Genomic DNA, 24887 nt, shown 5'->3' with positions numbered 1-24887 from the left:
TTCTGAAAACTATGAAGCCTCCACTCAGTTCTGAGGAAGGGCCCCTGATCCAAGACGTTAATTGGTTTCCCATTCCATGGATGCAGATTGGCTGGCTCAGTTCTTCCAGAATTTTTGTTTTTGTTAATGTTTCAAAAATAGTTTATGGCTCACTCTGTAATTTACTGAGCTGCACACCACTGAAATTAAAGAAACTCTGTTTATGTGCAGTACTTCAGAGTAACTGGTCTACAAGTCAATTGTGTTGACTGCCTGGCAATTTACACAAAATCAAACAGTATGTTGCAACTGCAGTAGAAAAGTTCACACATTAATGCTTAGGACCTGTGCAGTATACACATGAAATGCACACATCGGGTGCTTCCTGGCACATGCAAACTTGGCTCACTCAACATGGGCACTTGCCCACTACCCCTCTCCTCACCTCAGTCACCTGCTCCCCAGTTCAGCCCCATTCCCAGTTATTGACTTTGAACACACACACAAACATATTCTCCAACCCTAGCTCCAACCACACACTTAGGCATGTTCCTGATCCCCAGTAGAATTGATGAATACCTTATGGGGCAGGCACCGTAGTGTAGTGGTAAGCATAACGCTTTACAGCGCCAGTGACCTGGGTTCAATTCCGGCCACTGTCTGTAAGGAGTTTGTACGTTCTCCCCGTGTCTGCATGGGTTTCCTCTGGGTGCTCCGGTTTCCTCCCACATTTCAAAGACGTATGGCTTAGGAAGTTGTGGGCATGCTATGTTGACACTAGAAGCATGGTGACACTTGCGGGCTGCCCCCAGAACACTCTACGCAAAAGATGTATTTCACTGTGTGTTTCGATGTACATGTGACTAATAAAGATATCTTCTGTTATGATCCTTTGGCTCACTCTAGCACTGACCCAACATGCAACAGTCATCAATCATTTCTCCACAACCCTGGAAGCTTCAGCAGAATCCAAAGAGGCCTTCCACTCCAACCTCGTAAAAATCCTGGTCCACATCCCAAAGGGAGACAGACTGATACTTCTGGGTCCCCTCAATGCCAGGTTGGGAATAGACACAACCTTCTGGCAAGGCTTGATCAGCAAGAAAGGAGTAGGAAAGTTTATAGCTCCAATGAGATTCTTCTCTTGACAAAATGCATGGAGCACAGGCTCACCATAACTAACACTCTTTTCCACGAGAGGGACAAGCACCAAGAACTCATGGCAACACACCCAGGCTGGGCACTGGCACTTCTTAGAATACATCATGATCCAAGCCAGGTACCACAAAGGTGATCTCATCATCCTCATCATGACAGGTACTGATGACTACTGGACTGAAACCACCTAATCCACTGTTATCACCAATTCAGCACTAATTGGTAATCACAGAGAGTTGCCACAGGATAAATTGTGCGGGAAAGATGAATTAAAAATTCACTGATGTTTCTCTTAAGTTTTCTGTTGGAAATACATTTTGACTGAATAAACTGAGCTGTATTCTAAACATAATTGGATTGTACTCCATGTTTATCATCCCTAGTACAAACGTAGCCCTTATCCACATTTTTGTAGACATCCTCTCATTTACCTTGGAATAATAGTTATTCAATAATACAATAATGGGTACGTGAATGTGATATTAGAACAAGGCTCATTAGGTTAAATTGTCTTTCATTATTCTTGACTTTCCTCACAGCAAAAAAATAAGGGCAACAGACCTGGGAGCCTAACATCAGTAGTGGGGAAGTTATTGGAGAAAACAAAATGTGAGGGACAGGATTAATGATCACTTGGAAAGGCAGGGACTAACCAGAGATAGCCAACATGGCTTTATCAAGGTCAGGTCCTGCATGACCAATCCGATTGAATTTTTTGAAGAGGTGTATTGATGAGGGCAGTGCAATGGATGTGGTTAACATGGACTTCAATAGGGCCTTTGACAAGGTCCTACATGGGAGGCTGATCCAAAAGCTTAGGGGCCTATGGGATCCAGGGCATGTTGGTAAATTAGATCCAAAATTGGCTTGGCAATAGGAGACAGAGGATGATAAGCAGAGGGTTGTTTTTGTGACTGGATGCATGTGACTAGTGGTGTTACGCAGGAATTGGTGCCTTGCTGTTTGTAATATACTTGAATGATCTGGATGTACATGTGGGAAGTGTGATCAGTAAGTTCGTAGATGACACAAAGATCGGTGGAGTTGTTGGAGTGTGGAAGGTAGTCTTAGGCTACAGGATGATGGTAACATGTTGGTGAAATGGGCTGAGAAATAGCAGATGAAGTTTAATCGAGATAAATGTGTGGTGATACATTTTGGGAATACCAATGACGCTAAGGCATACACCATGAATGCTTGGGTCTCAGGGAGTACTGAGGAACAGAAGGATCTTGGTGTACAAGTCCAAAGATCCTTACAGGTAGCAGTACAGGTAGATAACATGGTTAAGAAGACATATGGGATACTGCCTTCATTAGTCAATGCATTAAATACAAGAGCAGGGAGGTTATACTCCAACTTTATAAAACATTGGTCAGACCTCATTTGGAGTACTGCATGTAGTTCTGGTCACCACACTATAGGAAAGATGTGATAGCACTGGAGAGGGTGCAGAATAGATTCATCAGGCTATCACCTGGGTCGGAGCATTTCCATTATGAAGAGAGACTGGAGAGGCTGAGTCTATTCTCCCTGGAGCAGAGGAGGTGAAGAGGCGACATGATTAGAGTATATAAGCTTATGAGGGATAGATAGAGGGTAGACTTCAGGAAACTTTTCCCCATTTCAGATGCACATAAAACTAGAGGACATAGATTTAGGCTAAGGACCAAGAGATTTAGGATCTGAGGGGGACCTTTTTCACAGAGAGGGTGGTGCATACTGGGAATACACTGCCTGAGAGAGTGCCGGACAGCATTTAACAAATGTCTAGGTAGCCACTTGAATCACCTAGACATAGAAAGCTAGGGGTCTAGTGCTGGAAGCTGGGATTAACACAGATGGGTGTCCACTGGTCAGCATGGATGTTGTGGGCCAAGTGACCTGTTTCCATGCCTTATATATCATTGATTCTATGGAAATGTGAATCTAACACTCCCGCAGAGTTTCATTGGGTGAGGGCAGCATGTAATGCAGTATTGATTCATACAGACTAAGAGGGCTCCAATCCTCTATATGGTCAGTTTATTGGTACCAGGTTAGCTCAAAGTTAGAGGGCGAAAATTGGACTCTCTGAACTAAGAGTGAACAAAAGAAATAGATGTGACTTCTTTTGCTATCATTACCTTGTGCGGACATCTCTGCACATGTGAGCCTTACACAAAGATGGTTTGGTCTCTGCAATTATTCTAGGTCAGACAGACTGCAGCCATTCATTGTGTAGGCTTAGATATAAAGCATTGGTGGTCGATCGATTTACTTGAAACCACCTAACATTTCTCCGGCTTTCATGATAAGTGGCATTGATACGCACAGAGCCAGCACCCCACTGTGCAACTGAATATCTGGTTAGAAAAGCTCAAAGCATTAGTTTTTTTAAAATTGCTTTTCTTTTCTAAAAGTGCTACTCAAAATACAGGTCTTCAAACAAACCTGCAAGTTATAGATAAGACTTATGCTACAACAAAGGAAACCACAGCACAAATAGTCACCCATCCCTTAAAGGAGAAATGCAGTAAAGGCAGCGGACTGTGACACCCACACCATTCTTGAATGGAAAGAAACTTGGTATAAATTTTAAAAAGTGGCCTTTAGGTTATGTTTGGAAGCCTGCATCCAATTCTCCATGGAGTAATTTTTTTTAAATGATTATTAATAATATCTAGTATAGTGTTAAATTATTTCAGAAGACTGCAAACTAGGCATCGGAGTTGAAGACAAGTACAGGGTACTGGAGCGCAGTAAAGACAGAAAATGGTCAAAGTACTCAGCAGGTCAGGTAACACTGGGCAAAATAGAAAGAGGTAATGTTTCGCCTTGATGACCTTTTCAGAAGTAGTGAAAGTTATAACTAGAGGTTAACTCTAGAAATGTCAACTCTTTTCCCGCTGATGCTGCCTGACCTGCTTAGTATTTTTAGTTTATTCTGTTTTTATATCAAATTTACAGCATCTGCAGAATCTTGCAGTCATTGTTATTTCAACAAGGCAATAGGAGTAACTGGAGTGCAGGTACTGTTGAAATTACTTTCTATGTATAGGGGTGGGGGTGGTGTAGATGGGATCTGTTGCAAGTTTAAAACCCTCCAGAGGACTAAAGTATCAAATAAAACTTATTTCTACATTAACAATAAAAAGTGGACACATAAAAGTGCACTAATGTGAAAAATAATCACTGAAATACTTACGAGGATTTCCTACTTAAATTACTCCTATTCTGCCAAAGCGAGCCTTCAGCCAAATCCTAAAAATGGAGAAATATTGCATTAAATCAACTTTACACATTACAGTTTTTTTTCCCCATTCTGCCTCTCTTCTCCTCCAAACAAAGTGTCAGGTACCACTATGGGGGAAATGGCAGTAGCTCTGTTAAGCATTGTTATCAATCATGAGGACAACATTAGTGACTCCACCACTGTCATTCTGTGCTTCCCCTTGCTATTCTTTGGGAGCTAGTTATCAAGACCACTCATGCTGAAAAATTGCACTCATGTCCCAAAATTTCTAGAGGTGACTCTGTAGTCTCCTCCACTGAAGGTCACCAGACAACCGTGTTGTGGCCATTGAGGTAGCTCTGCATAGGAGCACCATGACAAGCAAAGCGAAGAGAGCACAAGGCTTCTTAGGGGAATATACAAGAGTCATTACTTGACACTTGAACAGTCTTTGGCATTTAGGAGATAACAAGCTATTGTTTCCTGATCCAGTGCCATAAAAAATTCCCGTTCCCCCCCCCCCCCCCCCAGGTTACTATTCAGGTTGGAAAATAAACAAATGCACTTCATTTTCTCAGTATGTTTGTTTTTAAACCTTCTTTACAAAACACTAGATCATATGGATAAGGTATGCACTTCTAAGAGGATTTTGATGTTATTTTTGCAAATAAAACTAATTTTAATCCAGTTGTGTGAAATAAAGCTGCAAATATATTTGTCCACGTTAATCTGTATGTTCTATTGCTATATAAATATGCACAGGAATGCATCACCTCAAATGAGGTCCTCAAAACTTCATTGTATGGCTTGGATAATGTGCTGGCTTCTTGATTATGAACTTTTTCATTTGAACAACTGTTTGCCTCATAACCTGTTAAAGCAAGGTACAAGCAGCAAGAATTTCAGTGTTGCAGATCTTCATTGTGAATAGCATTTCATCTTTATGCAGCAAAGTTTTGTGTTATGTCTAAAACGATGGAACAAATTACATACAGTATCACTATGCATAAAGCTGAAGGCCACTGCAATAAAAGGATTTGATCGGGATATCAATTCTGTAACCTGTGAATTGATAACTTTGTATGCCAACGTTTCCTCGCTCCTTACTCTCCACAACCTTCCAACCAATCTAGGTTTGGTTGGAACCCAGCTTGTCTAATGGACTGCAAATCTCTACAGACACATGTCACCAACAGATAAACATTCTAGGTATTGCAGACCAAATATACTTACCTGTAAGATAACTTGCCTGTAAGGTTTTATCCCCAAATTGATTCTAAACATTATGTCCATAATCCCACATAAACATAAAAGGAAGTTTAAACAACCCAGAAGAGGACCCCTATATTTACCCCAAAAATGGGAGATAAATTCATGCTGAAAACTGAATTCCTGTAGAAGTGAACTAGATATGCTTAAATCTTAATGGACAATGATTCAATTGCACCTCATATCTGTTGTTGATGCAAAGCAATTGCTGTAGTGCTCCAGAACTAAACTGGCAGAATGTGACCCGACTCTGGAGAGAGGTGGTGTAAAATTCTCTCGAGGAGGCACTTTCACATCATTTCAGCATTGTCACAAGAAGGATTAATCCAGTGCAGTGTAACACTTGATAGTCAAAAATGCTCATGTGCAGTCAGCTACTTTGCAAAGCAAATTCTATTAAAATTTTTATTCTCCTATTCCCACTTTCTAAATTTAACAATTGAAAACATTAAAGGACAGCAAAATTTCTTAAAAAACCTAATTTTCATTCCCTTTTGACTGTTAAACAATCCTATAATCCCCACAAAAATCAATGGGTTCTCTGATCTTGTGCCAGATCTCACATCATGCTAAGGAATCTCACCAGTCAGTAACTCCAGGACTTCCACAGTTCACAACCCACGAGTAAAGGTCCTGACTTACTGACTCATAAATTGCTAAACACTGGCATTTCTGCTAGGAACTGCCAGTATTAACCAATTAAATCCACCCCAATGATTAGTTTACAACTTGATTTTCCTCTTTAATATGCAAGTGATGTGTCAAGAAACATACTGATCTGGTTGAAAGTGGAAACAGTTAACCAGTTTTTGTTACTTTCTTTCTCTTCCACATTCTCCTCACTTCCAGTGTTGCCTTGTTGATCAGAGTCCAGGCTCTTCTGAAAGCATCTGTCCACTGTGATTACCTGCATCAAACCACATTGAGTACTTTATTCTGTGGGAAATACACAGAAAGTTTAAATTAGGGCAAAATGTTCAACACCCAAAATCTTCAGCTACCATAGTGCCTCCAACTCAGAGGCCACACTGGAGAACTGAAGCAGCTGCCAGGCTGCAGTCGGGGTAAAGGCCTGGGAAATCCCAAATATTTCTATCCATTCCAGGTCAGAGTTCTTGATAATCTGAGAATATCAATGTTTATTAAAGAATAAAAGACAACTTCAATTGATCCAATAAGGCTGTAATTAGCTCAAGAATTCTGTCTGGAATCCAATTTTCATTAAGTAGATGGATAAAAGTTAATATGAAAGGATATGGCTTAGGTAAGGTATGTTAAATTGGTATTGGTATTGGTTTATTATTGTCACTTGTACCGAGGTACAGTGAAAAACTTATCTTACAAATCGATCGTACAGGTCAATTCATTACACAGTGCAGTTACATTGAGTTAGTACAGACTGCATTGATGTAGTACAGGTAAAAACAATTACAGTATAAAGTGTCACAGCTACAGAAAAAGTGCAGTGCAATAAGGTACAAGGTCACAACAAGGTAGATCGTGAGGTCATAGTGCATCTCATTGTATAAGGGAACCGTTCAATAGTCTTATCACAGCGGGGTAGAAACTGTCCTCAAGTCTGGTGGTACGTGCCCTCAGGCTCCTGTATCTTCTACCCAATGGAAGAGGAGAGAAGCGAGAATGTCCCGGGTGGGAGGGTTCTTTGATTATGAGTAAAATGTTGAGATGAAATGACATGGCCCTGAGTATTATCCACTGCTATGGGTTATTTTTATATACCAATGAACGAATCTTGTGCCTGTGTTCAATAAACTGGGAAAAAATAAATTAAGCAAGTCTGCTTTAATAGTTTCTCAACCATTATTCAAAGTATTAATGTCATTTACAACTGACAAATCTTTAAGTTTTTGTCATATATTTTCTGGGAAATAAAGATTCAATCTCATTAGGGAGATGAAACAATGGCAAATTTAGCAAAGCAAGAAGTTTAGCACCATGACTCAACTGATTGAGATTACCAATAGATGACATGAGCAGAACCTGCAAGGTTTGCCTTGGGGCAGGTAACAATGAATGGAATAGGCTATTGTCATTCATATTACAGCTGAGTACAATAACATTGACATGATTTGGAACCAGGTTACCCACCATACCTATCCTTTAGTAATGGATGGTGGTTTATTGTGTGTGGAGACTAATGGAAAAGATACATTAATACAAGCTTCACAAGAAAAGCACACCAGAACATATCACTGCAAGTGTCTTATGCATAAAATCTATATACGGAAGTCCTGTTTGGTGTACACAGCATTATAAGTTCAGTTGTCACTAAGTGTGTTACTCACCGGTACCTGCAGATTTGGAAGTTTCTTCTGTTCTTTGAACAATGCTTTCTCCTCATTTTGTGACTTTGATTTTGACCTCATTGAGTGGTAAAGTTGTGATGATTTTGTAAAGGCTGAAGTTGGGGGAGAAAACCCTATGTTAAAAATATACACGGCAGAATGCGTATACAAGATGACTTCATTTTCATCACACATTATCAGATTCATAGTAAATGAAAGATCTGAACATCAGACGAAGCCATGTTTTCCATTAATATTGTAGAAGGTGATATGATTGACACCTCAGAATTAGCATTGGAGGAGATAAAACATTTCCTGGTTGTAATGTAGGGCCCATACCCTAACTGTGCAACAGGAATTGCTGCTCTTTTGACACATTTCACTAAATGGCTGGTTAGCTGGTTACATGTTTTAACTCAACTGCCTTGATGATGGACCTTTAAGGACACCCTCAATCATCAGTTTCATTGGAGTTACACAAGTTTTGTTTAAAAGCTGTTTTCAGATTTGCTATATGCAGTGGGTTCATACCATTCCAATTCTTGTGTCTACTTCCAATTACTACACCATATCACTGGTGGAACATTGCAGAGCAATTATACACAACACTTATTAATTTGCTTCTTAAATGTACCGACAATTTCGTGCATTTTTCCAGGACAGTGTATGAATGCTAAACCAACTTGCAAACACAGTATCATTATATAAAATAACTTGTAAGTACTCGATACACAATGCATTTACAGACTTAAGTGGTTAGTTGACTGGGAGCTCTAATTTGTCTTATTCCAAAATGCTCTTTCTTCTATCAACTGTACATTTATTTTATTTACTGTTTATCTTGGGAAATATGGGGGTGGCTGTGCTGTTGTTGGGATGGCAAGATGGTGTCAGAAGAGATTAGGTTGAGTAGGCCTGTATTGATTAGAGTTCAGCAGAATAAGAGGTGTTCTTATTGAAGTATACAAGTTTCTGACAAGACTTCTTAGACTGGCTTGTAGGGAGGATGTTTCTCCTGGCTGGGAGATTTAGAGCTTGGGGTCACAGTCGCAGGATAGATGATCAGACTTTTAGCATCGAGATGAGGAGGAATTTCTTAACTCACAGGATGGTGAACCTGTCGAATTCTCTACCATAAAAAGCTGTGGAAGACAAGTCATTGAATATATTTAAGAAGGAGATAGGTAGATTTCTAGACATAAAATGCATCAAGGGGGATGGGGAGAGAGCAGAAATATGACATTAAGACAGAGGATCAGCCAGAAGATCAAAGAATGTTTATACTGAAAGGTAGAGCAGGCTCATAGGGCTCAATTGCCTACTCCAGCTCCTACTTTTGTATGAAATCTTTAAAGAGTTAATTAAATCATTTGTCTAAAAATGCAACAATACTCAACTGGATGCACAACTGGTTATGAAATATAACAGTTTATTCCTGAGATTGCTTGGAAAGAGCCAATGGTAAAAATGAAATTAACTTCGACAGCTTGTAGCATGGTTCTGACGTGGCTTCCCTTGTGGGTCAATACTTCCAGCATGCACCCTTCTTCACCCATGTTCCTGTCTGACTACTCCGAGTTGGACATACTTGCTGCATAAAAGCCACTCCATGTTGAGTGCTTATGTACAATTTGCATTGCCTGTTAAGTCCTCCAGAACTTGCAGATACACTATTAAACATTTAGGTGCCAATTAATCTCAGGCTGATTACACCTTCATAGCAAACATCCTAGCACGTGTGTTGGGTATACTATTATCAAGGTGCAAAATCATACCATTGCTCAAACCAAAAACTGAACCATGTAAACAGATACAGCAATAACTTATTTAAAGCAACTTGTAACGATCACCAATTGGTATCCAAGTCATGTTAAAACATTCTGGATATTTTATAGGAGTTAATCTTTAATATGTTTAATGTCTTTGGAGTCTTTATTAAAGACCCTAGCACAAATCAGGTAATCTGCATTATGTGCTTTCCAACAATATAATCACACACAGTGCCAAAAAGGTACACAAATGGCATAAAACAGATCAGCTGTGCTAGCAGAACTAATAATTGCATTGTTTGCTTTTGGAAAAAGGTGCTTAGTGTAAAGTTAACATGCTGATTCAAGTTTGTCAGCCTAAAACGTCTGCTAGTTCAATTCAAATATGAAATGGTGAAGTTACATGCAGGTCCTCCCCAAATTACAACAGGGTTCTGTTCCAGAAAATCATTCATAACCCAGACAGTTCGCAAGTCGGAAATGCAGCTGCCCGTCAATAAACATACGGCAACCAAGATAAACATGTAGTTAAACTAGGACATTCAACTCAACCATTCAGATTTTTCTGCAAGCTACAATGATATTGCAGCGGACTAAGTTCCACCCAGCAGAAGATGCCTGCAGTCCCGCAGCAGCTGGCAAATCCATACTCCCAAGTCTCCCAAATGCTCACTCATACGTACGATCTGTACATAAGCTGGGCATTCATAACCTAGGGAGGACCTGTACCTTGTGATTACAAACATCCTTCGAAAATTAGTTCTTGGCTTCTGGGCAGACCTGACAAGGTCAGCCTTTGTTCCCCATTCATAACAATTAAATGCCCTGCCAGGATCCTGAGAATGGTTAACAGTCAACCATCCTGGTGTGGGACTGACATCATTTATAGATTAGACTGGTTATAAAGGGCATGGTTGCTTCCTTTAAAGAAATCAGTGTTTTTGTCTGCTTTTCTCTAAAGTATGCCTACTGCCACACAAGCAGGTAGCTTCTCACCAGCAGCAGACAAGCTCTAGAAACCGCCACAATGAAACATTCCTTTTAAGAGAAAGATACCAGTTGGTGATGTGTTACAATTCTTAAAGGGATACACACCCAATATTTAGCAATTTGTGAGTTTTTAAACCACAATTTCTTAGCTCCATTGTTACTTTTGTTGATTAGTCTTTTAAGCCTGGATATTTGTAAACTAAATACAAATTTGTTAAATGCCTTGGTGGGATTTGAATTCTAGTTCTATTAGTCCGGGCATTTAGATTTCTTTATCAAATTTTCTAATTATTTTCTTTTTATACCACTTGAAATATAGAAAACACATTAAAAGTGTAATATTTTTAACCAGGTTCCTTGAGTTAGTTACACCTAATATTTAATGGATTATTAGAACAAAATGAAGCAAATTTTGACCATATAATCTCAACTTTCTTGTTCAAGTTTTCTTTCAAAACATTAGTTATAGCAAAATGTGCTAATATATTAAAGCAATCATGTTTAAACTTTAGGTTTTGCCTTAAGTCTGTAGGCATCTGAGCATTAGGAAGATGACAATATATATATGATCACAACAAACAACCTTTCATTTTACTTCTCCGCCACTGATTTTCTTCCTTTTGAATCTTTAACCTGAAGCTTTTCCATCGAGAAGAGTTGTGTTTCCTCAGTGGATTAATCCAATAGGAAATACCGTGTCTGGAGAAAGATACCAGACCTTCTGTGCTACGCCCAGATGTTTCTGAGTTCCAGGACAAGGATCGAGCTTTTTTCACATGAGTATGACATGATCCACCATCCTCATAATTACAATCCATATCGCGCAAAGAATGTTTTATATTTTGATTCTTTAAACTTGCACTGAAGACCCCCTGTTCATCATCTTCATTGAATGCCCAGTTGATGTAACCACCTTCACTGTGGCTGGTTGGTACCAGGGAAGAATCATTAATAATGGAAGGAGTCAGTGAACTTAATGAAAGTTTATCAGTCCTCACAGGTGACACGTGAGCAACATCCCCCTGTTTTCCATCATGATTGTCAGCTTCATTGTGGTTAGGAACCATCCTTTGAAAGCTGAGCTGAATTGGGATGCTGCATGGACTATCAGTTTGCTTTTGAGCTATCAAATTTAACTTGGTAAATGTTGGAGTGCACGGAAGTGACATATTAAAGCGGACCTCTGTACACTTGGGGCTTTCAAGAGGAGAGGGGATCAGGAATAACTGTTCACACTTATGAGGTGACATGGGCTCAGATGACACAACAGCCATGACTGTACCACCTTCCAATTCTTTTTGCTTAGAAAGCCCTTGGTCAACATTCACCATCTGATTGTTATCATCTTGCTTTTCTGATTTAGGTGATTCAGTTATAGCACACGAATTGGGATAACACAAGCTCTGAAGGAGTGAAGGTGGATTACTATAATAATTTTGCTTTGCTTGAACTTCAACAGAAAAATTGTCCGAGTGATTCAAATGAATCTCATTTGTGCAGCCTTGTGGCAACTTTCGAAAGTCACTGTTTTCTGTGCTTTTCCCCAGAAATGCCTCATCCACTTTTAAACTGTCCACAGCAGAGATCACTTTCAGAGTGTCCACAGTGAGAGCAGAGAGGTCCTGCAGGTGTCCAAGTTGGCTGTCCAAAGAGTGCAAGGATTCCTTGACAAAATGTACTTTTTCATTTACTTCTTTCAAATGCATTGCCATTTCTTCCACTCTAGAAAAAAAAAGGCACATTTTGTTTCCTTAGGTTTACCACATTTTCTGAAGCAGCCCAACAGAATGTCCACCTGGAGTGCCTTGGAACATCATACTGAGTTAAAGTTACTAAGTAAATAAAAATTGCTGTTAAGTCAGAATTGACCACATCTCTTGACAATGATTATTCACCCAGTGACAGGGATTTTTCAGCCACATTCTAATCAGAAAAGGAGCATTCAATTCGCAATTCCATAGGCAAAACTGGTGGGTTAATTAGCTTCAGATTAATACAGATTTTAGTTAATTTTAGATCTTAGATAGAATTAATTAGTACAGATCTGTACCACAGATTCAAAACATGCCGGTCCATGGGAGTAGCCAGACCACAGAATGCAGCACCAGAGAGTTGTGAAAGTCAACCCACGCTGCAATAAAACAGACAACAGCAGAACCAAGGAGAGTACAATTAATGCTTTATTATTTTAACACTAGCAGGAGTGAGGGATACAGAGGAAGAGTAAACAGTTTGACCCGAGCTCTGTACTGATCCCCACTCAGATTTATAGATTAGTGTCCCTTCTTTTATACTTAATCTAAAGAAGCCTACGTGGGAAACTGCACATACTAGGGCAGTTGCTTACAGCAAACTTTTAGCAAAACAAGGCATGCCTTAAGCACTTCTTTGTTTCTCACCAGCACCTGCACAACTTGCAGTCATAACTATAGTCACACCATGGTTGAAGCAATATCACGCCATGGTGGAAGAATAGCTGCACGTCATTAACCCTTACATTCCCAGTTACCTTTTACAGAGTTTCAACCTGTAATTATAAAAAACACAGCCTTTTCTAACATTTCCTCATCATGATGGCATGCCCTAGAAGAGTTGGATCTAGACCCAGGCCTGGACTGGATCTCAGATCTGAAATAACAACTGTTTCCCTTTCCACAGATGCTGCCTGACCAGTGAGCGATCCCAGCACTTTCTGCTTTTATTTGAGGCTCAGATATATCTGGTTGGGATCTAACAGCAAAGCTTATGTAATGGCCATGATGGTAGAGGAGACATCTGCCACTTACAAGGCATTACTGGAACTGGTGCAAGGCAGAAAAACCCTGCATTGGGTAAACCTGTACCCCAAGCCTTCAGAGTGGTCAGACCTGACCTCAGCAGAAGCATAACTAGTCAGACTAGGCACATCCGTCAGCCCACTGGCAGATAAGGACCATCACATGTCTAGGGAATAGGAACACAAAGAAAACACTTTCACAGAATATGAAACATGTAACAGGAAAGGCTTTTCACAAGATTTGAAAGTAGGCATCTGGTTCACGTGGCTTACTGCTTCTTGAGACATTGTCCTGGAGCCATGAGACAATAAGATAATTAATATCTCCATACCACTACCCAATTTGACAATCTAATTTCCCATAAACATCTATTCAGTGAAAATGCTTTCTTCCAAGATGCAGGACTGTGTGATTTGTAGGCCATCTTATAAGTGGTGGTACTCCCTTGCTCTTCCATGTGGTAGAGATTGTGGGATCAAGAGGTGGTGTCTCAGGAGCCATAGCGGATTGTTGTTATGCATTTAGGAGCTGGCCCACTCTGTAGATACATGGCACTCACAGTGGAAAGGTTGGATGTTTATAATGATGGATAAGTGCCAGTCAAACTGACTGGATGGTGTTGAGAGCACTGTTGAAGCAGCACTCATCCAAGCAAGTGGAGAATATGTTATCACACTCCTGACGGGGGTTTTCTACTGGCGGAAACTCACTGGGAAGTCAGTAGGTTTGTCCCTAGCAACAGAATGCTCAGTCTCTACCCTGCTCCTACAGCCACAGTACAGGAGTTGACTGGATTGCTAGTTCAGACCTCTGGATTAATATTTCAGTAACCTAACCAACGCTCTGCTATTTTCTCTTAATCTTCAAAGATCTTTTTTTCAAAAATGTCTGTCAGCTAAAATATGTTAGAATCGTTCCAAGGTTATTTTACTTTGAGTTTAAAATTCTAGTGTAACCTTGTCCACAATTAACCATAAAACTAATACACAAGGACAGGGTAATTGGATGACTAGGAATATTTTACCAAGTAAAAGGTGTGATATAAAATTTATTGTTGCAATTGGTTAGCATATTGTTCTTTCAGCTTTGAACCATGAGCTTAATCTAGCCTGAACTGGTGGATAAAAGCATCCTATCTTCATTGATGATATAAACTAGCATGAATTAATTTACAGAGTTTCAATAAAATTCACTGTGGACACAAACTCAAAGCCCATAAAAATTTAATTACAGCATCACACAAAGCCTGATGAAAGGAAGTGTCATGTTGGTGCAGTAAAGGGAAGATGATGCATACGTGGACCAGATTTGAGTGAGCCTTACACCGCAGTCATATATGATCCAGGAGTGTTTGCTGCTGACACTGGTTGAAAAATGGTCCCAGCACAGACATTCCTCACTTTAATGAGCAGAAAGCTTACAGTTAATACCATAAATCAAGAAACTGCTGGAGATGTACCTTTCAGTTGTTACTCTAATTCTTTCATTGTCACTTGAATGAAGATGCTCATTTTTCTCATGGAAGTATTTCTCAACACATAGCTCCTCAAAGTCATGAAGCTTTTTCAACTCCTCCTTACTCAGATACAACTCTATTCAAAACAGAATCAGAGGTTTTCACACATTAAATATAATATTCAGCAACAAAGAAGCGCATCATTTTTTAAAAAATAATTATTTGTTGTGTTAAAAAATTGCAAGTACTGAAAATCTGAAATAATAAATGAAAACAGGAAAAGCTTTTTTTAAAATAAAAATATCCTTTCCTTCATTGTCTTCCAACACCACGGATCTTATGCCAAATCTTCTAAGTAGTCATCAAGTTGGTTTGCTCCTTGCCACTTACCATGCATCTGGGGCTGCCTCACCTCCCCCCTCCCCACCCCCTACCCCACCCAGCACCATGGCAACAGCTAGTTCCGCTACAAGTTTTCAGTTTGAGCACAGGCAGAAGGATGCTGGGTGTGAACTCGATACCTCTCTCACAAATGCCCAATTTCAGCACTACACAGAACCTGATGCTTTGTGTGATGTTTAATGTCCTGTTCTACTCACAGAGCTGGATGCCCTGTAGCCAGGTTCCCACCTGTGCCCAAAAAGCTTTTGGCATTGTTTTTAACAGTGAACTATTTATTCATACCACACATGCTCTATCCCTCTTTGATATGAGCATAAATGTACTAATGTTAAAAGGACTTCAGTGTAAAAACCTGCATCATTCAAAGAACTGAGTTTTCTGTCTCTAACTGATATACGTACACATGTTTGGTTTTTTTTGTGGTGTCTAAATAATCTATCCTCAAACTGGGGACAACATAATTTCATTATGACTGGGTGTGTTTTTACACAAATCCATCATCACTGAGAATTCATTCATGAAATGTCCAGTGGAGGGCAGCAAAGTAGCATCATTGGTGAGGCAGTTGAATGGCAAAAGGTTTTATATTTCAATTAAACATTAAAGTAACAGTTCAAAGACATCTATTGTATCCTCTTGATGTACTTTACAGATCAACTGTAGAAACCACATAATGAAAACCACTAAATGCTGTCACTAGTCATATTATTCGTGTTGTATGATTGAAGCTAGAAGAACATAATTACTCACTTAAACCAACATCATCTTCCTCTTGGTCCACTTCATTTTTTGCTCGATGTTGATATATTCGACTCAAAAGCAAAGCTATGTGACTGAAAATAATAAGTGGCGGTGGCAGCCATGGCTTTTCACGATAGGTCATAATGTAGCGGTAGCGATTATATTTCCAAAGTTTATTAGATATGGATTTTATTTCATAGTACACATTGCTGTAAAGAAGAAAACAATTTCAACTCTTAATGCAATGAAAATTAAAGCTGCAACCAACACCCCCACTATCCACCCCCACAACTTGACACCTGCCAAAACTCCTGTGGACACCTTTGACAGATGACAAATCTTTACCCTAAGCTTTGCCCTCTGTCGAAGATTTTAAAATGCATCTGAATGTCCTTTATAAAGTAATTTAAAAACTACTTAAAATGATTTAAACAATTAAAACATTTTAAAATAATATTAAATATTCAGAAAAAGAAAATCAAGTCAACTAAAAATTCTACTACTCATCTATACACCAGAGGCAATTTACAGAAGCCAATCAACCTACCAGCCTGCACATTTTAGGAATGTGGGAGGAAAACCATGCAGTCACGGAGAGAATGTACAAACTCCACCCAAGGTCAGGATTGAACCTGAGATTCTGGCCCTGCGAGGCTGTTGCTCTACTAGTTGTGCCACCCTGCATCCCTTAAATTAAGTTAAAAGTTTATATTAGTAGTGGCCATTAAACTGTTGGATTGTTGTAAAATCCTATTATTTGGCCCTTCAGGGAAGAAAATCTGCTGTCCCTGACATGTGCTTTACTCTCAGCTGCCCTCTTTTTGGCCTACCAAGCCATTAATTTCAGGGTAATTAGGGATGGGCGAGTCAGTTATGGCCATTTCCTGTAAAAAGACATTTTAGCCTGAATGCAGCTGCCATGAATTTTCAGCTCCAGCCTCTAGATTATCTACTAGATTGTGTGCAATACAAAGGCATTAAAGACCTCAGCTTTCACAGAAATTTCTCATCCTTAATTATAACTGACAGATTATGAAGCCAAGTGCTATTTTTCAACCACACGATTATCACAAGGTTACAAAATGTTTTCTTGCTCTTTAAGACGCTTTCCTACAAGTTGATAAACTCTGCAATTTCACAGAAGAGGAAATACAGTACATACTCTTTTAAAAAATAGTTCTTACTTGAAGAAAGCAATGAGCAGATTGACCAGTATAATGTATTGTACAAACAGATAAACTGCCTGAAGGAAAGGATTAAGAAATGAACCAGGAGGGCAATCTTCATTTTCTTCACATGCTGCAATCAAATCAGAACAACAGTGTTAAAGAAAAATCAATAAATGCAAAACACCTTGCTGCTGATATAAAGTAAATTGATCAGACCTTCAGAGCTTACCACTGTACTGTGCCCGTCACATATAACAGGAATAGAATGCAGACTTTGCCATCTGACAATATACTGGAAATAATTCATTTAGCTCTTGCCATGGTTTATAGTTGCAGTCCAGTGCAACAATTAACCACAGATTTCAGATCAAGGAGTGGGGGCTGGGCAGCAAGTGCATGTATTATTCCTGTGGAGTCTAAGAGGAACATTCATTATCCTCCAGACTGCACGAAATTTAATCTTACTCATTTTTAGCATCTCGGCTGTTATTCTACCTAGTAAATATGGGTTGAACACACACAATGCAACATCAGTTATCCAATGAAATAGTATGCCTTGGAGCCCTGGTTGCATATTAACGGCAAACTAACAGAGGAAGAGGACACATCAGACACTCCATAGAATGGCAGCCAGCAATGCACCATCATAAGCTAAGATTTCTTTATTAGTCACATGTACATCAAAACACACAGTGAAATGCATCTTTTTGCATAGACTGTTCTGGGGGCAGCCCGCAAGTGTCACCATACTTCCGGCACCAACATAGCACGCCACAACTTTCTAACCCGTAAGTCTTTGGAACGTGGGAGGAAACCAGAGCGCCCGGAGGAAAACCACGCAGACACGGGGAGAACGTACAAGCTCCTTATAGACAGCGGCCAGAATTGAACCCAGATCCCTGGCACTGTAATAGTGTTATGCTAACCGCTACACTACCATGCCTACCCACAGCTGTAAAAATGTTTACAATAGAACGACCAAATTAATGTCCATCTCAATGTTTCTTAACATGCCAACATAAAACCATAAAGTCAAACCAAATTACAACAGTAAAGGGAAACCATGTGGCCATTGTTTCTGAAATTAAAACAGAAAATACTGGAAATAGTCAGGAGGTCAGGCAGCATCTGTGGAGAGGGAAACCAAGTAATAATTTAGGTCAATGACCTTTCATCAGAATGGAGTTCCACAAACGCCGTCTTACCTGCTGGATCTTCTAAGCACCGTTTTCATTTCAGATATACAGCATCTGAAGTATTTTGCTCTTGGACTACTATTAGATTTTGCTGACTCTTTTCCAGAACAAGGCAAAACTAAATTCAAGACACCAACACTCTTTGCTTCAAATATTTAATCAATTTCCCTTTAAAGATACAATGTATAGGTTTCTTCCAGCAGCAAAGTATTCCATGCTTCAATCAACCTTAGTGAAAGGACTGTTCTCCTAATTCCCTCCTCATCTAATTATTGACAACTTTAGATTGATTATATGAAATAATTACAAACAATTATACAAAATTCGTATGATATTAAAATCAAAATAACACCTGTGTGTCATCGGTAGCTTGAGACAGGTACGAATTTGTTTTGTTACTTTTGTAAACCTCCCCTCCGAGCCTTCTACCTAACAGTGCACAACACTACCGACCATGGCCCTTTGCTAAAGCTTTATAATGAAAACAAACATGTGGTATTAAAAACAAAAACACAGGAAGTACCCAGTAGGTCAGGCCTATTCAGCCGCCTCCTCCACCTCTTCTGTACATAGATGACTGTATGTTGTTGTTTCCTGCTCTTGTATGTAACTGGAAAGTTTTGTCACATTTGCTGCCAATTTACATCCTGCTCTTAATTTGACCTACTCTATCTCTGACTCTTTCTTTCCTTTCCTCAACTTCTCCATTTCAAACTACAAGTTGGTTATCAATATCCATTACAAGCCCACAGACTCCCACAGCTAGTTGGACTACATCCCTTCCTATCCCGCTTCTTGCAAAAAAATCCCTCCTGTTCTCCTAATTTTCCAGCTCCATTGCATCTGCTCTGATGATGACATCTTCCATACTAGAGATTCTAAGTGGTCTTTGTTATTCCTTCAACCAGAGATGACTTGGCTTTCAATCATGTCTGTTCCATTTCCAGCACAAGAGCAAGAACCCCCTCTCCTTAGCTTCTCTTTCTAGCTGTGGTAGGGGGTACTATATCAGCATTGATAGCGAAGTGGCTAACTAAGGCAAAATAGTTAGATAAATGGGCAATTTTTGGATTGGCAATCAGATAGTGGTGCCACAGAGATGAGTGGTGGGCCTCAATTAATTTGCATTGATGACTTGGATGAAGGGACCAACAGTAAGGCAGCAAAATTCACTTTAGATACAAAAGATGGATGAATTGTATTTAAAGTGAATTTTGCAAGTTGTGAGGAGGGCACCAAGAGTTTGCAAAGGGACATAGATAGGTTCAGTGAGTGGGCAATGATTTAGCCAATGCAATATAATGTGGCAAAATGTGAAGGGATCCACTTTGGAAGGAAGAATGAAAAAATACAGTTTTAAATGGAGTGAGACCACAAAATGTTGTGGTATAAAGTGATCTGGAGGTCCAATAAATGCAAGTAATTAGGAACATTGCCTTTTATTGCAAGGGGAAATGGAGCATAAATGTCGAGATGTTTTGACGCAACTTTACAGGGCACTGGTGAGACCACGCCTGAAGTACTGCTTACAGCTTCAGTCACTATATTTAAGAAAGGATGGTCTTATATTGAAGGCAGAGAAAGTTCAGGAGATTGATTCCTGAGATGAAGGGTATGATTTCTGAAGGGTGAACAGATTGGACCTATACTCATTGGATTATAGAAGAATGGTAGTCGATCTTATTGAAATGTTAGATTCTGAGGGGGATGTTTCCCCCAGTGAGTTATCTAGAACTAGGAGGGATAGTTTCAGATCCCATTTCAGATGGAAATGGGGAGGAATTTTCATCTCTCTGGGATGTGAATCTTTGGAATTTTCTACCCCAAGACAATTTGAAGGTGGAATTATTGAGTATATTCAAAGTTTTAGATAATTTGAAATATTCAAATTTCTAACAAATTTCAACTGAAAGGGAATCAAGGGAAATGGGGACAAAGCAGAAAAGTGGTGGTGAAGGCCAGATTGGATCAACCATGACCATATTAAATGGTGGAGCTGAGGAACCACTCCCTGTTTTTCATGTTCCTCTTCTTCTCAGAATGCAGTCTACTTGATATTAGGGAAATGAAATGAAGATTGGTGACCATTTTGTAGACTACCACCGTTCAGTTTTCAAAGGTGACCCAGAGCTTCCAATTGTCTGTCACTTTTATTCTCTATCCTTGATGTCTTGCACATTATTTTCAAAAGCACAATGCAAGCTCAAGAACAGAACCTCACCTCCTGACTAGTGACATTACTGCCCTCTGGACTCAACAGCAAATTCAACAATTTCAGATAACCAGCCTTTCCAGTTTGTGTCAGGCCTGACCAGTTTGATGAAAAGTTATCAATCTGCAACATTAACTTCATTTTCCTTTCTCCACAGATGCTGACTGACCTGCTGATTTTTTTCAGCATGTTCTTTAATTTTAAATTGCCAGCAACTGTGATATTTTGTATCCCACAGTTCTAGTACTTTTATAATTTTCTCCTCTGCTTTCATTGCTCTCCTTCAGACAGATCAGCTACAATTACTAGCATTCACCACCGTCTCTCAAGGAGTACCACCATCACTTTTATCTGTCCCTCTTGGTCTCTACTATATCACAGACAGTTTGCCATCAGATTCTTGACCTGACCTGAAAAACCTCAGCACTACCTCAGACTATATCTTTTTTCTCTCTCTCTCTCAATCTTGCACTAGTGTCATTGTTTACTTATGTTGTTTATTTTGTACATGTACAAGTTATGTCAATTTAAATTTATGTTAACTCATGCATGTCCTCAGATTGTTATGTACTGTGCTGCTGCCTATGACAACAATAAACGAACTTGTTCCCTCCACCCATCCACTTTCTCTGCAGCCGTCATGTACGATTTCCGGTTCTTTTGAAATATTAACCGTTTATCTTTCCACAGATGCCGCCTGACCTGCTGAGTATTTACAGCATTTTCTGTTTTTATTTTTGATTTCCAGCATGTACTGTTCTTTGCTTTTAGGAAGTATTTGTTGAGTCATAGAGTTATACGGCATGGAAACAGGCCATTTTGTCCACCATGTCCATGCCTATGCCTACCAGTGGGCACCCATTCATATTAATCCCATCTTCCGGGACTTGCCCGTAGCCTTCTATGCTCAGGCAATTTCTAGATGCTTGTTAGCTGTCAGCAACTCCACTTCCACCACTCTCTCAGGCAGTGTCTTCTAGATACTCACCATTCTCTGGGTGAAAAAGGTCCCCCTCAGATCCCCTCTTTTATCTGCCTCTGATATGGGGAAAAGCTTCCTGTAGTCTACCCTAGCTATACCCCTCAGTCATGTTCCCTCTTAACCTTCTCCATTCCAGGGAAAACAGACCTAGCCTCTCCAGTCTCCCCTCATAACTGAAATGCTCCATCTCCTTTTTGTGGTATCATTATCACTGCTCAGAGTGAGGCAACTGTCAGCAAAGTTTATTTCAAGAAACACAAAAACACAACCCCATTTACTTTACTGGCAGAAGCAAGTTGCAAACTTTTGCATAAAAATGTAAAACTGGGTTATTCATAACTCTGTATATTACATGTTATTCCCATTCTGTGTTCAATTCAAATGTTTATGTGCAATGGATGTTGCAGTTGTAAATGTAGACATCTGAATACATACGATCAATTTCACCAGCGTAGACTTCACCAAATATCATCCAGTAAGGCTGGAACACTATATCTCGAGCAAGACGCCAGGAAGGTTGTTCTGATGGAGAAAGTATGGCCTTTCTTGACACCCCAAAGCTCAAGAGGACAATTGCCATTAATATCACTATATAGAACATGTTAGCCGTCTAAACAAAAAGGAAATACATCTAAATATTTATTTATAATACATTTTTGTATATAAAATGCATGTCTAGCATCCAGAATGGTTTTCAAGTCAGTGCAAGTTCAAAGGTAAAAGAGATGAAATTTATCTTATCCTTGCTATTTTGTATAATTTTCAGGAATTTTTATTTCCATATAAAGAAGAGGGGGCAGGCTGTCTTTCAGGAGTCAGGTTCTAAATTAGGATCTAAGTCAGCATGATAACAAAATTTCCCCACTACAGAGTCTGTTAGAGATGCTTGTTGAGTATAATTATGGGGCTTCACCCAACTGTATGAGACTTCACTATGGACAAGTACAAGACATCTTTCTTTAATGTGCTCTTGTGCTGGTGAGACTTTGGGCCAGGAGAGCTGCAAAAACATTCCTATATTTACAAGGTAACACTGAAGCATCCAACTTACAACTACAAAAAAGAACAACTCCAACTTTAATTTAAAAAATTACTTTACAGGTATTTATTTTAGATTTAGTTTCAAAAGATAATGTGCTTTAGGGAAACATACAAAAGATAGTGTTCCACTCTTGCTGCCCTTGGACGCCCGAGTTGCAGAGGTCACAGGATTGGGAGGTACTGTCAGAGTAGCCTTGGCAACTTATTGTAGCTCACTTTGCAAATAGTATGTATACTGCAATCACAGTGCCCTTGTCATGGACAGGCTGTTGATCAAGCTGCCTACTTTGATCTGAATGGTGTCGAGTTTTCTTTGAGTGTTGTTAGAGCTACACTCAGGAGCAAGTGGAGAATTTTCACTCATACATGGGACTTGTGCCTTGTAAATGAAGGAAAGGCTTGCAGGAATAAGGAGGTCAGTACTCATTGCCGAATACCCCATCTGTAATATGCTTTGACAGACAGAATATTTATGTGGCTGCTGAAAACAAACTGCTGGAGGAACTCAGCGGGTTAAGCAGCATCTGTGGAGGTAAAAGACTAGTCAAGGCTGGTCCAGATTTGGCTGGACCAGATGAGATTCTGGTCAATCTACACTATTCAACCCAATCAGATGATGATTTATTTAGCATTCTGGTTACCACGGGGAATTGTAATAAAAAAACATGATAAACCGATCCATGTGAATAATAATATAAATAAAAATAAATCTGCTGGCAATAACTGTTAACAGTTGCATTGTATCTACTTAATAGTAAAAAATCAAAATTATTTTCAACTGGAAAATTGCACCAGAAAAGATTTTAAAAACATACCATTTTCCCGATCATTGTCAAGTATGGACCTGCATGCTGATTAACGGCAAAGAAATCCAGAAGCCTCACAAACCAAAATATAATATCCAAGGAGTATATAATCCTTCCAGCAATCTGCAATGGCTGGTTAGTCCAGCGTAAACCAAATCCAACAGCAAATAGAATTATAGCTACAGAATCATTGAAGTTCCAGTATTCTTGGACCCAAACTTTAACCTTCCGGCTGAATTTTCCTGGCTCTGATATTAAGATCTGTGTAACAAAGGCAAAAATGAAGATAAAGTCAGGCCTGCTTCAATATTGCTATTGAGTAAAGCTAACCTTTTCAGACAATTTACCTCCTTCTTTGGAATTAAGATGTCGCCATTTACAAATAATCAGTCAGAGGTGGATATCAAAGACCTATCATATGTCAAAATTACATTATAGAGAAGACAGAAAACCTTTTTGTAAATATATTATTAGCTGTAAAGTTCATTGCACAGAGGGTATTAGGATAAAAATACTTCAAAATAATGTCTGAACAACAATTCAAGGCTGTAATTAATCACAAGAGAAGGTTATTTATTCTGAAGAACTCATTGGCCTTTCTATGTCAGTTAAGTTGTACTGACAAATTGATTCAGTGAGCAGGTCAATTAACATTTATGAGCTGTGAATTCCCATTAGGTTTAATGGCTCCAAGAAGTAAAGCAAGAATATGCAAAACTGCAAATAACAATGCAAAAAGGCAAGAAATAACACTAAGAATGGTTATTGCCATTGAGACATATCATTGGCATTCACCGATAAACCTATGAATAACTTGGCAAAGGATGAATGGAAAATAACTGGAGTAAAGTTGGTTTCTTTAATTAAAGAAAGAGTCATTTTAACACTCTTGAAATCTAGTAAATGTTATTGTTATCTTCCACCATCTGAATATTATGTTTCATATTCCTCTCTATTTAGGTTGTGTTCTCATTAGTCCCTTGTGCTACAGAAACCTGAAATCATTGCATACTTCTGCGAGGAACTGCCTCAGATTGCAGAGGTCAACTCAGCCTCCAACTCAGTGTAACAACTCAACCAACATCAGGAGCAGATAAAGACCATTCTAGTTGTCCTCAGAGCCCATTGGTAGAGGCAGGTTTTTCAAAATTCACTGGATCTGGACTCAAACTCATCTGTTCTTGTCAGACAAATGAGGGGTATAGAAGTCTATCAAATAGAGCTGCAATATTTACATTCATGTTACTTTGCTTTAAAATATGTATTTTAACTGGCACTTAATATTTTTGCAGAAGAATTTAGAGAATTGGCTGTATTATCCTAGGAATAGATGTAAAACCAATGCTACTTAAAACATTAAAGAGACTGCAGCTCCGAGTTATACTACTGATTCCATGTTACATTCTTTAGCATTTCATTT

The 24887-nt window shown here is 39.2% G+C and overlaps 1 protein-coding gene across 1 annotated transcript in view; it reads right to left on the bottom strand.

The window, feature by feature from the left end:
- The window catches only part of LOC127572915 (transient receptor potential cation channel subfamily M member 6-like), a 110695-nt gene that overhangs the window by 17544 nt on the left and 68264 nt on the right, over positions 1–24887 (bottom strand). Inside the window, exons 21-30 of the mRNA XM_052020643.1 lie at positions 23477–23728; positions 22056–22230; positions 17246–17360; positions 16071–16270; positions 14922–15054; positions 11269–12407; positions 7927–8039; positions 6395–6527; positions 5125–5222; positions 4325–4380 (exon numbers count right to left, since the gene is read on the bottom strand). Of these exons, the coding sequence (XP_051876603.1) occupies positions 4325–4380; positions 5125–5222; positions 6395–6527; positions 7927–8039; positions 11269–12407; positions 14922–15054; positions 16071–16270; positions 17246–17360; positions 22056–22230; positions 23477–23728 (2414 nt within the window). The remainder of the gene's footprint in view (positions 1–4324; positions 4381–5124; positions 5223–6394; positions 6528–7926; positions 8040–11268; positions 12408–14921; positions 15055–16070; positions 16271–17245; positions 17361–22055; positions 22231–23476; positions 23729–24887) is intronic.

Source organism: Pristis pectinata, chromosome 7 (genome assembly GCF_009764475.1).
Source record: "Pristis pectinata isolate sPriPec2 chromosome 7, sPriPec2.1.pri, whole genome shotgun sequence".
NCBI classification, from domain to species: domain Eukaryota; kingdom Metazoa; phylum Chordata; class Chondrichthyes; order Rhinopristiformes; family Pristidae; genus Pristis; species Pristis pectinata.
The sequence above is the reverse complement of the archived record's forward strand: the minus strand, read 5'-3'. Positions and strand labels throughout refer to the sequence as shown.